The 17,800-nt window shown below is 37.7% G+C and overlaps 1 protein-coding gene across 5 annotated transcripts in view; it reads left to right on the forward strand.

Moving 5' to 3' along the window:
* The window catches only part of ARHGAP10 (Rho GTPase activating protein 10), a 366,346-nt gene that overhangs the window by 230,452 nt on the left and 118,094 nt on the right, over positions 1 to 17,800 (forward strand). For all 5 annotated transcript variants that reach the window (XM_023557138.2, XM_003417542.4, XM_023557137.2 and 2 more), the window contains one exon: positions 10,763 to 10,821. In XM_023557138.2, the coding sequence (XP_023412906.1) occupies positions 10,763 to 10,821 (59 nt within the window). The remainder of the gene's footprint in view (positions 1 to 10,762; positions 10,822 to 17,800) is intronic.

Below are 17,800 nucleotides of genomic sequence, written 5' to 3' on the forward strand. Positions count from 1 at the left end.
TGTGCCTTAAGTGAAAGTTTACAAATCAAGTCAGTCTCTCATACAAAAATTTATATGTGCCTTGCTTTATACTCCTAGTTGCTCTCCCTCTAATGAGACAGCACACTCCATCCCTCCACTCTCTATTTTCGTGCACATTCGGTCAGCTTCTGACTCCCTCTGCCCACTCATCTCCCCTCCAGACAGGAGCTACCCACATAGTCTCACGTGTCTACTTGATCCAAGAAGCTCAGTGTTCACAGTACCATTTTCTATCCCATTGTCCAGTCCAATCCCTCTCTGAAGAGTTGGCTTTGGGAATGGTTCCTGTCTTGGGCTAACAGAACATCTGGGGACCACGGTCTCTGGGGTCCTTCTAGTCTTTTTATGAGAATTTGGGGTCTGCATCCCAATGCTCTCCTGCTCCCTCAGGGGTTCTCTGTTGTGTTCCCTGTCAGGGCAGTCATCAGTTGTACCTGGGCACCATCTTGTTCTTCTGGTCTCAGGCTGATGTAGTCTCAGTTTATGTGGCCCTTTCTGTCTCTTGGGCTCATAATTATCTTGTAGTTTTGGTGTTCTTTATTCTCCTTTGGCCCAGGTGGGTTGAGACCATTTGATGCCTTAGATGGCCACTTGCTAGCATTTAAGACCCTAGATGCCACTCTCCAAAGTGGTATGCAGAATGTTTTCTTAATAGATTTTTATTATGCCAATTGACTTAGATGTCCTCTGAAAGCATTTTCCCCAAACCCCCGCCTCTGCTACACTGGCCTTCAAAGCAATCCCTTTATTCAGGAAACTTCTTTGCTTTTGGTTTAGTCCAGTTGAAGGAGAGTGTTTTAAGTCACTGTTTTTAATTTCTTCTTACACAGCTATTAAGTAAACTATTATTATCCCCGGTCAACAAAGGGATGAAATTAAGGTTCAATCCATGCACTTATATCTAGATTGCCACTGATAGTGACTAACTGGTTTAGATGAGGATTGTGGTAAAAATGAATCTTGGTAGCCACCACCCTGGGTTTAGAATGTAAGCTTTCTGAGGCTAGGCATCTTATGTGTCTTGTTCATTGCTGTATCCCCAGCATCTAGAACTGTGGCTGTTGCTAAAATATTAGAGCAGTAGTTCTCAACTGGGGATGATTTTGTCTGCCTAAGGGATATTTGACAATATCTGGAGACATTTTTGGCTGTTATGATGGGGCGTGGGGGAAGGAGGTAGACGCCACTGGTATCTAACTTGTAGATGTCAGGGATAGACTGCTAAACATCCTGTAGTGCCGGGATAGCACACCCCCTCCCAGAGGAAGACATGGGTGAGGCGTTCACTGGAGGTAGCATTTTATCGTTGTTGTTAGTTGCTGTCAAGTCAGTTCGGACTCGTGGCGACCCCGTGTGTGCACAGTAGAATTGTGCTCTGTAGGCTTTTCAACGCTGTGGCCTTTTCGAAGCAGGTCGCCAGGCCTTTCTTCCGAGGTGGCTCTGAGTAGGCTTGAAACTCCAACTTTTTGGTTAGTACTCCACCTCTTAACCATTTGTGCCGTGCAGGGACTCCTTTAGCCCATTTCACTGGTTGGTAAACTCATGCCTAGTACGGTTAAAGGGGTTGACCAGCGTCACTCAGCTATGGCTAGAAAACTAAGTAAAAATCTAGGTTTTTTGTTGTAAAATCCCTGCTTTATTTCTGCTCTACCTAGTCCTTTCCTTTTTCCTTGTAGGAAGAATTAGTTTGATAAACTAGGTGATCTTTTCCTTCAGGTACATACAGTATCTTTTCGGTTGTTGATACTCTCTGAAGCTCTCATTCCTGTTCTTTTTTTTTTTTTTTTTTTCTGCCTTTTTCTCTCATTACATTGCTTCACCCTATTGAATTCTACTTATAAGCAAACATTGCCTACAGAACAAGAGTATGAGATGGAATTATTACATAACTTTACTACTAACAGGAGCCCTGGTGGCACAGTGGTTAAGAGCTACAGCTACTAACCAAAAGGTCGGCAGTTCGAATCCACCAATAGTCCTTGGAAACCCTATGGGGCAGTTATACTCTGTCCTATAGGGTTGCAATGAGTTGAATTCGACTCGATGACAATGGGTTTGGTTTTTTTACATATTCTGCCTGAATGTGATAAAGTAATTACAAGATGGCACATGTCTTGGGAAATTTGAAAGTTACACTGCTGTTCTTTACCGTTACATTATTTTTAGCACCTAAAATGCATTAATTAGCATTTAATTGACACGTTTTCTGGTGATCCACCAAATGGGAGAAAACTGAGTTTTTATTTACCATCATTTTGGCTCCATAGGCCTTGCCCAAGCAAGTGTATTTCTTTCAGCACAGGAGGTAACACAGCATGGTGGCCTCTGTAGCCAGCTTGCCTGGATTGGAATCCCAGCTCTTCCACTTCCAGCATGATGCAGAGCTCTTTCTCACCATTGCCTGTGTTGGGATCCCAGCTCTTCCACTTCTAGCATGATGCAGAGTTGCTTCTCACCAGTAAAGCCCTTGCCCTTGCCCTTGAACTCTTCTCACAGCAAATAACTCAGCCACATCATTGGAGGGAAATATCCAAATCTTCAAACCCAAAAAAACCAAACTCATTGCTGTTGAGTTGCTTTTCTTTCATAGTGGCCATATGAGACAGAGTACAACTGCTCCGTATGGTTTCCCAGGCTGTAATCTTCACAGACTATGATTCGTCTGTCACTTTGTCATACAGTGGTGGCTTGCGTGTTCCTGTGATGTTGGAACCTATGCCACTGATATTTCAAATACCAGCAGGGTCACCCATGGTAAACAGGTTTCAGGGGAGCTTCAAGACTGAGACAGACTAGGAAGAAGGAACTGTTGATATATTTTTTAAAAAATTGGCCAGTAGAAACTTTTTGAATAGCAGTGGAACATTGACTGATATAGTGCCAAAAGATGAGCCCCTCAGGATGGAAGGCACTCAAAATACAACTGGGGAAGAGCTGCCTCCTCAAAGGAGAGTCAACTTCAGAGACATGGATGGAGTCAAGCTTTCAGGACCTTCATTTGCTGATGTGGTGTGACTGAAAATAAGAAGAAACAGCTGCAAACATCCGTTAATAATCGAAAGGTGAAATGTATGAAGTAAGGTAATGAAAGTTGTCTAAAATGAAATGAAACGCTTGAAGATAGATATCCTAGGCATTAGTGAGCTGAAAAGGACTGGTATTGGCCACTTTGAATCTGACAGCCATAAGGTCTACTATGCTGGGAATGATAAATTGAAGAGGAATGGCATCATGTTCATTGTCAGAAAGAACATTTCAAGATCCATCCTGAAGTACAGTGCTATCAGTGATAGGATAATATCCATACACCTGTAAGGAAGACGAGTTAATATGATTATTATTCAAATTTATGCATCAACTACTTATGCTAAAGATGAAGAAATTGAAGATTTTTACCAGCTTCTGCAGTCTGAAATTGATCAAACATGAAATCAAGATGCATTGATAATTACTGGTGATTGAAATGCAAAAGTTGGAAGCAAAGAAGAAGGATCACTAGTTGGATATTATGGCCTTGGTGATAGAAATGACGTCAGCGATCACACAATAGAACTTTGTGAGACCAATGACCTGTTCATTGGAAATACCTTTTTTCAACAACATAAACAATGACTATGCATGTGGACCTCACCAGATGGAATACACAGGACTCAAATCAACTACATCCATGGAAGAAGACGATGGAGAAGCTCAATATCATCAGTCAGAACAAGGCCAGGGTATGACTGCAGAAGAGATCATCGATTGCACATGTGCAAGTTTAAGTTGAAGTTGAAGAAAACTAAACAAGTCCATGAGAGCCAAAGTGCGACCTTGAATATATCCTGCCTGAATTTAGAGACCAATTCGAGAACAGATTTGACACTTTGAACGTTAATGACCAAAAACCAGACAACTCATGGGATGACATCAAGGACGTTATACATGAAGAAAGCAAAAAATCATTAAAACGACAGGAAAGAAAGAAAGAAAAGACCAAAAAGGATGTCAGAAGAGACTCTGAAACTCTGAAACTTCCTCTTAAATGTACAGTAGCTAAAGCGAATGGAAGAAATGATGAAGTAAAAGAGCCGAACAGAAGATTTAAAAGGGTGGCTCGAGAAGACAAAATAAAGTACTATAATGAAATGTGTAAAGACGTGGAGTTAGAAAACCAAAAGGGAAGAACATGCTCAGCATTTCCGAAGCTGAAAGAACTGAAGAAGTTGCAGTATTGAAGGATTCTATGGGCAAAGTATTGAATGACACAGGAAGCATCAAAAGAAGATGAAAGAAATACACAGAGCCACTGTACCAAAAAAGAATTGGTCGGCTTGCAGTCATTTTAGGAGGTAGCATATGATCAAGAACTGATGATATTGGAGGAGGAAGTCCAAGCTGCACTGAAGGCACTGGCGAAAACCAAAGCTTCAGGAATTGATGGAATACCAATTGAAATGTTTCAACAAATGTATGCAACACTGGAGGCACTCATTCATCTATGCCAACAAATTGGGAATACAGCTACCTGACCAACTGACTGGAAGAGATCCATATTTGTACCCATTTGAGAGATGATCCAACAGAATGTGGTAATCATCGAACAATATCATTAATATCACAGGGAAGTAAAATTTTACTGAAGATAATTCAAAAACAGTTGCAGCAGTACATCAACAAGGAACTGCCGGAAATTCAAGCTGGATTCAGAAGAGGATGTGGAACAAGGGATATCATTGCTGATGTCAGATGGATCTTGGCTGAAGGTGTGTTTCTTTGACTATGTTTACCTGTGTTTCATTGACTTTGTAAATACGTTTGATTGTGTAAATCATAAGAAATTATAGATATCATTACGAAGAATGGGAATTCCAGAACACTTAATTGTGTTCATTTGGAACCTGTGCATAGACCAAGAGGCAGTTGTTCGAACAGAACAAGGGGATACTGCATGGTTTAAAGTCAGGAAAGGTGTGTATCAGGGTTGTATCCTTTCACCATACTTATTCAACCTGTATGCTGAGCAAATAATCCAAGAAGCTGGACTTATATGAAGAAGAATGCAGCATCAGGATTGAAGGAAGACTCCTTAACAACCTGTGATATGCAGATGACACAACCTTGCTAGCTGAAAGCAAAGAGGACTTGAACTACTTACTGATGAAGATCAAAGACTTTGATAAGGGTTACACCTCAACATAAAGAAAACATAAGTCCTCAAAACTGGACCAATAAGCAACATCATGATAAACGAAGAAAATATTGTCTTCAAGAATTTAATTTTACTTGGATTCACAATCAATGCCCATGGTAGCAGCAGTCAGGAAATCAAAGTACATATTGCATTGGGCAAATCTGCGACAAAAGACCTCTATTAAGTCACTTTGAGGACTAAGGTGCACATGACCTAAGCCATTGTGTTTTTAGTCACCTCACGCATGGACGATGAATAAGAAAGACCGAAGAAGAATTGATGCCTTTAAATTATGGTGTTAGCAAAGAATACTAAATATATGATGGTCTGTCAGAAAAATGAACAAATCTGTCTTGGAAGAAGTGCAGTCAGAATGCTCCTTAGAAGCAAGGATGGGGAGACTTAGTCTTATGTAGTTTGGACACTTTATCAGGAGCAACCAGTCCCTGGAGAAAGACATCATGTTTGATAAAGGAGAGGGTCAGCAAAAAAGAGGAAGACCATCAACGAGATAGGCTGACACAGTGGCTGCAACAGTGGGCTCAAACATGGCAACAATTGTGAGGATGGTGCAGGACTGGGCAGTGTTTAGTTCTGTTGCACACAGGGTCACTATGAGTTGGAATCGACTTGACAGCATCTAACAACAACAGTCTTCGCTGAAACAGGCTCCCACATCTTTCTCCCCGGTGGATTTGAACCACTGACTTTTTGGTTAGCAGCTGAACGCTTAACTTCTACACCACTGGGGCTCCTGAATTCCCCCAAACACCAAGCTAAACAAGAAGCAAAACCTACAGTGACTGGGAGAAGAAAAAATGTGCAATTGACCTATATATGGCATTTCTCTTGTTCTGCTGATTTGGAGCTTTTTTTTTTTTTTTTTTTTTTAATATTTCTAGTATTTATGGGGCTGAATACCAGGTTTGACTGATTCCTTGTCTTTGGAGACTGTAAATATGGTTTCCAGCAGTGTGTTTATTATAAGTTTCCTACTGTGAAGGGAACAAATTAGCTGTTTTGTGACATTTCTAATAAAATGATTTGTCCTGGAGGAAACTTCTTTTTAAGCCTGGAGATTGGAATTGGACTTCTTGTGATGGAAACTCCAGTTTAGGTAAATATTGTGATTTATATTCCCAGACAGATCCCAATGGGTGGCAAATGGGTGGCTCAAATATACGTCAGGTGGGAGTCAGAGATACTGTGACTCAAGATAACTAATTTTACATGGTGAACTTGTCACTTTTATTACTGCTTTTCCAACATTTCCAATATTTATTTTTTTATGTTGCATTGCTTAGCTAGACATATGGCAATGATATAAGTAGCTGAAGAGGATACTTAGATATGAAATCATTTTTATTGAAAAAGGAATGCTTATTTTTTTTTAAGGTCTCTCATTTTTTATTCTTTGCATTTCAGCAGACTGTAACTTTCCTTCTATGCCTGATAACTGTTTTCATTCTTTGCTACTTCCTGCATGTCCATTTTTTGAGACAAAATCTGCCAAAAAGGGTTTACTTCTGATTGGCCCTTTTTTTTTTGTTTTAAATGCAGGCTGTTGTGCAGTTGATTTTTTTTTTTTTCCTTTTTAAATGAGAATGTAAGGGAAGAAAGGGAGGAGAGGAACGAAGAGACTAACAGCTTTTCTTTACCATTGCTTTACTGTTTATCTGTCTATAGTTGTCATTTTGTGTCGATTCCAACTCATAGCAGCCCTATAGGCCGGAGTAGAACTGCCCCGTGGGGGTTCCAAGGCTGTAGCCTTTATGGAAACAGTCTGCCACATCTTTCTCTCATGGAGCAGCTGGTGGGTTCAAACCGCTGACCTCTCAGTTAGCAGCTGAACACTTAACTGCTCTCCACCAAGGCTTCGTGCGTACTATAAACAGTATCCTAAATTGTATTCAAGGAACCAACATATTTTTGTATCCATTTTTATTTATTTTTAAAATAACAATCGACATACAGTAAGCTGCACATACGTAAGATATACATTTTGATAAGTTTTGACAGCTGTATATACCTGTGAAACCATCACCACAATTAAGGTAGTAAACACGTCCGTCTCCCAAAAAACTTTCCTTGTCTTACTTGGAAATTCTTCCCTCTTGCTCCTCTTTTCTCACTCCTTCATCCCTAGGCAACCACTGATCTGCTTCCTGTCACCACACGTTAATTTGCGCTTCCCAGAATTTCATGTCAGTGGAATCATATAAAGTATGTACTTTTTTTTTTTTTTAAATCTGTATTCTTTCACTTGGTATAATTAGATATTCGAACAGCTGAGCTCTTAACCACTGTGCCATGAGGGCTCCCATCCACACTGTAGTATGTACCAGTAGTTTACTCCTACTTATTACTAGCTAGTTTTCTTCTGTATGGATACACCACAGTTTTTAGTATCTATTCACCTCTTAGGAATATTTGGGTTGTTTGTAGTTTTTGGCTATTGCAAATGAAATTACTAAAAATATTAGCATATAAATCTTTGAGTGGACATATGCTTTTATTTCTTTTGGGTAAATATGTAGGAGTGGAATGACTGGATCATGTGGCAGGGGTGTGTTTAACATTTTAGGACACTGGCAAACTATTTTCTAAAGTGGTTGTACCCCTATACATTCCCGTTAACAATATACAAGAGTTCCGTTTCCTCTGCATTCTTGCCACCATTTCATATGTCAGTGTTTTCAATTGTAGTTCTTCTAATAGGTATGCGGTGGTATCTCATTTTATACTTAATTTATGCCTCCTTAATGACTCATGATAGTGAACATTCTCTCGTGTGCTTATTTGCCATCTGTGTGTCATCTTCAGTGAAGTGTCTATTCATGTCTTTTGCCTAAATACTTTTAAATCAGTTTTTTTTTTTTTATTACTGTGCTTTGAGAGTTCTTTATATATTATGAATACAAGTCCTTTCTCAGATATATGTTTTGCGGATGTTTTCTCCCAGTCTGTAGCTTGTCTTTTCATTCTCTTAATAGTCTTTCAAAGGGTAGAAGTTTTTAATTTTGATGAAGTCCAGTTGTGCTTTTGGCGTTGTATTGAGAAATTTCGGCCTAAGCCAAGGTCGCAAAAATTTTCTTCTAGAAGTTTTATAGTTTTCGGTTTAAGATTTATATCTATGATCTATTTTGAGTTAATTTTTGTACAAGGTTTTTGCATATGGACGTCCAATTGTTCAGGCACCGTTTGTGGGAAAGACCATCTTTTCTCCTGAATTGTCTATTGAGATGACCATATAGTTTTCCTTTTTTTAGACTGTTAATATAGTGAATTCTGTTGACTTTAAAAAATCATTAAGCCAGTGTTTCATTCCTGTGATAAACCTAACTTGGACAGGATATAGTATTCTCTCTGTTTTTATATATGTTGTTGAATTTGATTTGCTAACACTATTTAAAATATTTACATCTATGTACATGAAGGATATTCATTTGTAGTTTTACTGTACTGTCTTTGGTTTTGGTATCAGGGCAATGCTGACCTCATAGAATGAGTTAGGAAGCATTCTATTCTATTTTCTGGAAGAGTTTGTATAGAATTGTTATTATTTCTACCTTAACTGTCTGGTAGAATTCACCAGTGAAGTCATCTAGGTGTGGAGTTTTGGTAATGGCAAGATTTTTAACTATAAATTCAATTTCTTTGATAGATATAGGACTGTTCAGGTTGCCTAATTCTATTTGGGTGGGCTTTGGTAGTTTGTGCCTTTCAAGAAATTTATCCATTTCATCTAAATTTTTGAATACATGTACATACAATTGTTCATAATATTCCCTTATATTCTTTTTATTATCATTAGAATCTGCAGTGATGTCACCTTTCTCATTCCCAATATTGGTGATCTTTTTTTTCGCTTATTTTTTTCTAGTCATTCTAGTTCAATTTATCAGCTTTATTGATTATCTTATAGAACCAACTTTTGGATTTATTTATTTTCTCTATTTTTTTTTCAATTTCATTGATTTTGTTTTGATCTTTCTCCATTCTTTTGCTTACTTTAGATTTGATTTAATCTTTTCCCTAGCTCCCTAAGGTGGAAAGTGAATTAATTGATTTAAGACCTTTCTTCTTTTCTAATCTAGGTGTTTGGTGTTATAAATTTTCCCTAAGTACTGCTGTATCAACATCTCCCAAATTCTGATGTGTTGTAATATTTCATTTTCATTCAGTTTGTAATACTTCCAATTTCCCTTTATTTGGAGTTTTCCAGACATCTTTCTGTTATTGATTTCTAATTCAGTTTTTATTGTAATCACAGACCATGCTTTGTATGACTTGAATTCTTTTAACTTTATTGAGTTTTGTTTTATGGTCCAGAATATGGTCTATGTGGCAGATGTTCCATATGCACTGGGAAAGAATGTATATTCTGCCTGCTTTTTGGTGGATGTTATTTAGGAATGCCAGTTGAAGTTGGTTAGCAGTTTTATTAAAATCTTCTGTAGCCTTGCTGATTGTCTACTTGTTCTATCACTTATTGAGAGAGGTCTTTAAATCTCTGACTAGAGTTGTGAATTTGTCTCTTTCTCCTTGCCGTTCTATCATTTTTTGATTCATGTACTTTCAAGCTCTGTTATTAGATCTATTAGCATTTAAAAGCGTTTTGTCTTCTGGATGAAGCGACCCTTTTATCCGTATGAAATGACCTTCTCTATCCCTGGCAATATTCTTGGCTTTTGCATATGCTTAAATTTTTTTGTGTGGATTCTTGGTTTTTTTTTTTTTTTTTTGAACATTTGAAGAAGAATTTCTGAGTTATAAGATATAAACCCTTGAAAGGTTCTTAATATCTTGCCATGTATCCCTCTAGAAAGACTATACAGATTGATACTTGCCTAAGTGTTGCTGGAATGTTTATAAAGTTAGGAGATCTGGTCTTTTAAATTTTAAAATATGTAGCAAGGTTGACTAATTTTAGCATCCTCTTGACAACAGGATAAAATATACTACCATTTATGTAATCATTTCAGTTTCAGAGAAAATTAAAAGGTCTGCATATTTTTCACATTGTCATTAATTTTATTTCACATCTCTCGGTTGTTTTATTGGCATAAACCAAAAATGGGTATCTGACTTTTACAATGGAGATACATGACAGGAAAGGATTTGGTTTAAGTTTTTTTTTTTTTTTTAATACTTTTTGTGCCATCTTCAGTTAATATCCTAGAGATCATTTTCAAAGTTACATGCTTACATTTGGTTGGGTAGAATGTTTACCTTTAAATATATTGTTTGGAAGGAGTTTCATATATAAAACCAGATGTTTGTAAAAGTACTTTCCAAGATTAGATATGAAATACTGTGTGTTTAGATCTGGTAGGGGCCTGTGACTGCTGAAGCTTTCACAGTGCCTGGTACCTGGTACGAGTAGCACTTAAAAATGTGATCTGTTTGATTTATGTTTTGTCTTGATATGCAAAGGTATTTCCTAGGGAAGTTTTTTCACATTAACTAAAAAATGTGCAATATATTTACCACACTTCTATAAAAAATACACACAGAGGTGGACTGTTTGGATTTGTTTGGTAATTCTGAACTGTCTTTTTCATACAGGAGTCTTCCGGAACCTCTCATGACCTATGAGTTACATGGAGATTTCATTGTTCCAGCCAGTAAGTACTAATTAGAGGCCCATAAAAGCAGTTTTGTGTTTGATACTGTGCATAAACTGAAATATTCATGTGAAAAATTTAGCTTAACGTTATGGTAATCTGTGTTAAAAACAGAAACCGCATTAGATGTTTTAATTTTTCCTCCCTTTTAGAAGTAGAATACTTTTTCCCTTTTAGAAGTTGAAGAACAGGGACAATGAAATACATTCATTAACTAATTCACAAACATTTATGTATTGGCTACTGTGAACCAGGCAGTGGTAGACACTGGTTATATGTAGAACCTCAACAGACAGAATTCCTACACCCAGGAGCCAATTTTCTAGCAAATATTTGGGCATACACACCTCTCACTATATCGTCAAATATAATAATAATGGTATGAACAAAACACTATGGAAACATAGAAGCATTTAACTTACAAAAGGTTGAGGGAAGACTAGCAGATTTGGAAAGATGAGCAGGTTGGAAATGGTTTCATGTAGAAAGATACTTATATGGAAATTACTGGCAGAAGGGATATCGTGAGATAATGCCAGAAGCCCAAACAATATCTGATAGAGTGAACTATATGTGATAAAATGTTAAACGGAGAAGGCTTAAAGGTGGTAGAATTTGAATTTTCGATCGGATTTTTTTGTGAGTTACACTCTTTTGAGGTTTTCTTTTTGTTATTGTCCACCTCCCTGTTTATATCTGACACGTGCTGTAGAGCCATCATAGTCTTTTGAAGTACGCTGGTGTTAGGTATTTGTCATAGTTATGGAAGTGAAGGTTGAGACCCGGTAACTTGCCAGATTATAGGGCTCTTATTTAAAATTCAAAATCCCAGCTCCATTGGCTAAAACCTGCAGTATTGGTTTTCACAGGTGCACTGACAGTAGCTGTAATATATTTTCATATCCCCTATTTTTTTTTCCTCTTGGATGCATTCCATAGTTTAATCTGTTGAAAAAGAACAATCCCTTTGGGTCCTAAGTTACTGCTGCCTGAGCCTTGCTTTAAATGTTATCTTCTTGTGAGGTCTTTTCTCCAGTCTGCGTAAAGGTTTCTAGTATGTCAGAGAAAGAAGCAATGCGTAGGCCCAGTCAGACTATATGTATAAAATAGGCTTTTGAAAAAGGCAAAAATATGTTTCTATTCACTTTCGTTTTCGTATGGAAGAGGATTTCTTTAAAAAAAAGAATTTGTATGATCTAGAAAGGAGGAAAAGTTTCTTGGCAAAAACTTAAGCAAATGCTTTGTTGATTTTTTTTCCTGTGGCATTTTTGGCAAACCGGGGAAAGAGAAATTAAACTCTAGTTGGAGGAGAGTTGTTTCATGTTGTTCGCCTTACAGACTGGAAAAAGCAGAAGAGTGCCAATTTTAATCTAGAATCCTTTGAGAATTAGACAAAGATAAAGCGATTATGGAATGAGGTTTTAAATTACCACAAGTTTGTGTTGTTATTATTAATGTGCCCTGTACCCGAGGCTAGTGCATTTGAAATTCTTACAGCACTGTGTTTTACCAGATGAAGGCTTCCTATGAAGTAGGAACTTATAAGCAGGAATGAAGTCCATGGTGGTAGGAAATGACTGTAAAGGTTTGTTGAGGAAATCTTTGGACAGTGTGGTGAAGGGGACTGTCTAAACACAAAAGCTTTCATCACCCACTGGACCAGTGCCTTATGTTTTGCTTCCTGACTTCATGGAGATGCTGTCATAGAGTTTCTACAGTGATTTCAATAACAGGCCTGCTCCAAAGAAGTACTGTAGCTACTGTAATTGTTGGCATGGATGTGCACCTAAATGGAGTTGTGGTTAGAATGGGGCCTCTAGTAACCTTGTTTAATGAGAAAAAGTACACGTATTAAATGCATCTATGAAAGGGGCCAAAATTCCAATATAGACTCTAGTTTTTATCTTAATCTCTTGTGAATATCCTTCTCTGTACTCCACTTCTCTTAGAAAAGAGTGTATGAACGGATCCTTTAAGCCTTTTGCATATGTACTTTCAGGGATTGAATAAAATAGTTATAGATATTGGGTGGCCAAAATTAGATTCACTTTTGTTGGAAATTTGAGATTGTGGTTAAGCTATCATTTTCCATTAATAATGGCACAGATTACCTTGTTTTGCAAAAATGCCTGTTAGCTGAGCTGACTGCTAAAATTATCAGGCATCACCAGTCTTTGTTACCGCCTCTCACACCAGCATGGAAACTCATTTTTTATTCTTCTCAGTCATGTGTGGTGGTTTCCATCTGTTCTGTGGTGCTGAGATGTCTGTTCCACCCACCCTGCCGAGGGTTCTGAAGGTTTCTCTTGGGTCCCTTCATTTCCTCTCATCAGTTTCTTGCCTGTCATTTTCAATTGAGAGCCTGTGAGTTAACTTCTGAAGTTCATGATGCAGATATGATTTGTGTTTCTTTGTTATAACCATGAAAAGGAAAATGTTTGGTTTTTGATTCTTGAAAAAAAAAAAAAAAAAAACAGCTCACTGTTCAATATTGAATATATTGGAAAAATAAAATTGTTTTTTTTTTTTTCTGAATTATGTAACATGGCTAAAAGGAACCAGAAACCCTCCATATTGTGAGAGTATATAATGGGGTTCTGGTATAGAATTTCCTGAGATGAAATGCCCAGTTTGCTTGGTCTACACAGGAGTACAAAAGGTGTGTCCATCTGGGGAAGGCTGGTAAGCACTATGTGGATGTATTACAGCATGGTGCTTACTACCTTTGAAAATGGATTAGAGCCCAGATCTGTGTCTCAACCTTTCAGGCTCAGAGTCTTTGATATATCATATTGGTTAGCGTGGACCCATGCTTCAGAGATGGTCTTGGGTTAAACTGAGTGTTAAAACCTGCGTGACTTGTTATTGCATCCCATGAAAAATCTCTCTCACCTGGATCAGAGCCCTTGTGCTGCTATGTTCAGTGTATTTTCTTCCTGTCATCAAGTTACCTGGGAAGCAGAATCATAACCACAAAGTTCTTTAGTGATTTATGATGAAAATGTAACTTACAGGAACCAGGGCATGGGTGGTTGCCTAACCAGGCTGTTCTGTCCTTGTTGGTAAGCCTGCATGAGAGGCCAGACAAAATTGTATGGTTTTTAGTAAGGAGGGACTCTGGGACCTGGAAATGAAAGGAATGGAATGTTTGATGACATCAAGCTATCTTAGGCTGACTTCACAGCAGTGGTGAACTCATAGAAGAACTGGAATGCTTGGAAGTTTGTAGACTGAAGAAGCCCATTGTTCCTTGGGAAATACTTATATAGTTACTGCTAATGCCTCCCTAAAGTTTACAATGTTATCGATTTATGGCATTTAAATATTAAAATTATTTTTAATGTTTATCTGCCTGTGTATCCTTGATAAGCTCTAGTAAGCTATGCTCATATCTTATTCGGTCTCCATTAGTCAGCATCATAAGCAGATAGACATTGAAGTGTGATAGATGCTGATGCATAGTCTCACAATTAAAAATACTTTTGCTATTGCAATAAACTCTGAATTCCCTGGTGTATTCAGGAATTTGCCATTGTAATCAATTTAGTATCCTAGATTTTTTTTTTTTAAAAGTTATTCCTTCTATTCTTCTTGGTCAATATCAAAAGAATTAAAATATAAAATGCTTATAGTATAAGCAACTGAAGATAAAAAACGTGTGTGTGTTTTCAAGTGAAATGGGGATGGACTAGTGAGAGACAGTCTTAAGAAAGAAAGAAAAAAAAAAAAAAACCCCACTGCTGTTGAGTTGATTCCTACTCATAGAGACCCTATAGGGCAGAGTAGAACTGCCCCATAGGGTTTCCAAGGAGTGCCTGGTGGATTCAAACTGCCGACCTTTTGGTTAGCAGCCGTAGCTCTTAACCACTATGCCACCAGGGTTTCCCAAGAAAAGAAGTGGAAGGTTTTCATTCTATTTTTCAAAACAGCTTCTACTGTATTTAGGAATGAAAAACCTTATCCATAGAGGGCAGGAAACCATTTTTCTAGCTTGTGCTTCTCAGTAAGTAATAAATCCACTTATTTGTTATTTATTATTAAAAGAATACTGAATATACCATGGACTGCCAGAAGAAGGAACAAATCTGTCTTGGAGGAAGTACGACCAGAATGATCCTTAGAAGCAAGGATGGGGAGACTGCGTCTTACATACTTTGGACATGTTGTCAGGAGGGATCAGTCCCTGGTGAAGGACGTTATGCTTGGTAAAGTACAGGGTCAGTGGAAAAGAGGAAGACCCTCAACGAGGTATATTGACACAGTGGCTGCGACAATAGGCTCAAGCATAGCAAGGATTGTAAGGATGGTGCAGGACCAGGCAGTGTTTCGTTCTGTTGTGCATGGGTTTGCTATGAGTCGGAGCTGACTCAACGATGCCTGACAACAACAATAACAATAAATCCAAAAATACTTCAAAATGAAGTGTTCTTTGGAGAAAGAATGATTATTAATGATGCATAGGCACATGAATTAGAACAAGCTTCTTGGTGTAAAATTTTCAAAAATTTTTAGTTTTTCTTGTGAATGTACAAAATTCTTATCCTAGTTGGCTATCCTTTCATTCATTTGGAATTTGGGGCTGTTTTTTTCAGAGTCCCTGTTTTCTTTTTATTGTTTTAAAATCAAAGTCTTGACTTGAAAATGTTATTATATATTTCTTTCTAGTAAGCTATGTCTAATAATCTCTATCACCTGGATCAGAACCCCTGTGCTGCTATATTCAGCGTATTTTCTTCCTGTCATCAAGTTACCTGGGAAGCAGAATCACAACCACAAAGTTCTTTAGTGATTTATGATGAAAAAGGTAGCTGTTACGGGAACCAGGGCATTGATTCAGTATTAGCATTCTCTTGGTTTTAGCTCCAGATTAAGAACTTGATTATAATTTATCACACAAAACTTTAGACAGTTGTAATTTTGTTTTTGGTACAAAATAAAAGTATCTAAAAATCGTTTACTATGTAATTGTTGTTGTTAGGTGCCATCAAGTCAGTTCTAACTCATAGCAACCCTATCTACAAAAGAGCGAAACATTGCTCAGTCCTGTGCCATCCTCACAACCCTTGTTATGCTTGACCCCATTGTTGCAGCCACTGTGTCAGTCCATCTCATGGAAAGTCTTCCTGTTTTTTGCTGACCCTTCTCCAGGGACTGACCCCTACTGATAACATGTCCAAAGTATATGAGACATAGTCTTGCCATCCTTGCTTCTAAAGAGTATTCCGGTTGTACTTCTTCCAATACAGATTTGTTCATTCTTTTGGCAGTCCATGGTATATTCAATATTCTTTACCAATACTGTAATTCAAAGGCATCAATTCTTCTTCAGTCTTTCTTATTCATGTTATGTCATATGACTTGGATATTTGCCTTCAGCTTCATAATGTGTGGTTTAATTTCTTAGCCTTTTTGAGTCCTTTCTCTTTAGTAATACCCATCGCAGTGTTCCGTTGTAATGTCCAGCTCCTCACCCTTAAACAGCTACTGGGAGTGCAAGGTGTAATACCTTTCACTTTACAAACATTGCAAGCAGCCTGAATGTCCATAAAATGATTGTGTAGAGCTCTGTTTCATGACAAGGAAAGGCACCCATGATACGTTAAGTGAAATAGACTGCTTAAACATTTCATGAAAGAAAAGAAAAAAAAAAAAAACAAAGGAAGTAAAACCCTGCAAGGATTAAACCTAAATTTTACCAGTTTATCTTCGAGCGAGACTTATTATGGGTGATTTTTATTTAAGTGAACTTTTTGTTGAAACATAACAGAAATGTGCACACATTTTAAGCGTACAGCTTAATGAATTTTCTCAGAGTGAAGACACTCATATAATCAGCCCCCAGATCAAGAAATAGAACGCTGTCTGAAGCTTAGATGCCCTGCCTCACACTTAACTTCCCTACTTTCCGCCCCCATGAGGTGAATGCAATCAAAGTCACTCAAATGTACACTTAAAAATGGGTAAAGCGGCAAACTCTTTGTTACATATATTTATCACAATAAAAATTTTTTAAATTAAAAACAATAAAGCAAGGAAAGGGATATGAATAGAGTTAAATTTGGGGAAGTTATACTTGACATTTTCTGAAGATGGATTAAACAGGAAGAGGAGCAACTTAGGAAGGAAATGCTATCCGGGCAAGAAGCAATGAGGCTGGAAGGGCTAAGACACATAAAGCAGATCAGGAAAGGGGCATTTACCGCAAAGAAGGTATACAAATCATCAAGAAGTATGTGAAAAGATGGGCAACATCATTAACCATTAAGGAAATACAAATCAAAACCACAGATAAGAAAGTATAGTCTGGGGTCAGACACTGTGGTCACTGCTTCCAAGGCTCAGTGGCCCTGAGAAAGTTATCTAACCTCTGTGCCTGTTTCCTCATCTATCAAATGAAAATAATAGCACAGTCTCAAAAGGCTACTTTGAGGATTCAGTGAGCTAACATATGTAAAACACAACTATTCATTTTCAAAGGTTTTTCATCACCCTAAACAGAAACTCAGTACTCCTTTGGCAATAATTCCCCACTTTCCCTTTCTCACAGCTCTTGGTAACCACTAATAAGCTTTTGTCTTTATGCATTTGCTAATTCTACATATTTCATGTAAGTGTGTAAGTGGGATCATACAATATTTGTCCTTTTGTGTCTGACTTATTCACACAGCATAATGTTTTTAAAGGTCATCCTTGTCATAGCATGTTATCAGAACTTCATTTCTCTTTTAAAAAAAAAAATTAGTTCATTGTCTGTATATACCACATTTTTAAAAAATCCATTCGCCTGTTGATGGACATTTATACTGTTCACCTTTTGGGTATTGTGATAGTAAACACTGGGGCACAGATATCTGTTTGAGTCACTGCTTTCGAGTCTCTTGGGTATATTCCTAGGAGTGGAACTGCTGGGGCATGCTGTGTCTTGTTTAGCTTTTTGAGGAACCATCAGACTGCTTTCCACAGAGGTGGCAGCATTTTA

This window comes from Loxodonta africana, chromosome 13 (genome assembly GCF_030014295.1).
Source record: "Loxodonta africana isolate mLoxAfr1 chromosome 13, mLoxAfr1.hap2, whole genome shotgun sequence".
Taxonomy (NCBI): domain Eukaryota; kingdom Metazoa; phylum Chordata; class Mammalia; order Proboscidea; family Elephantidae; genus Loxodonta; species Loxodonta africana.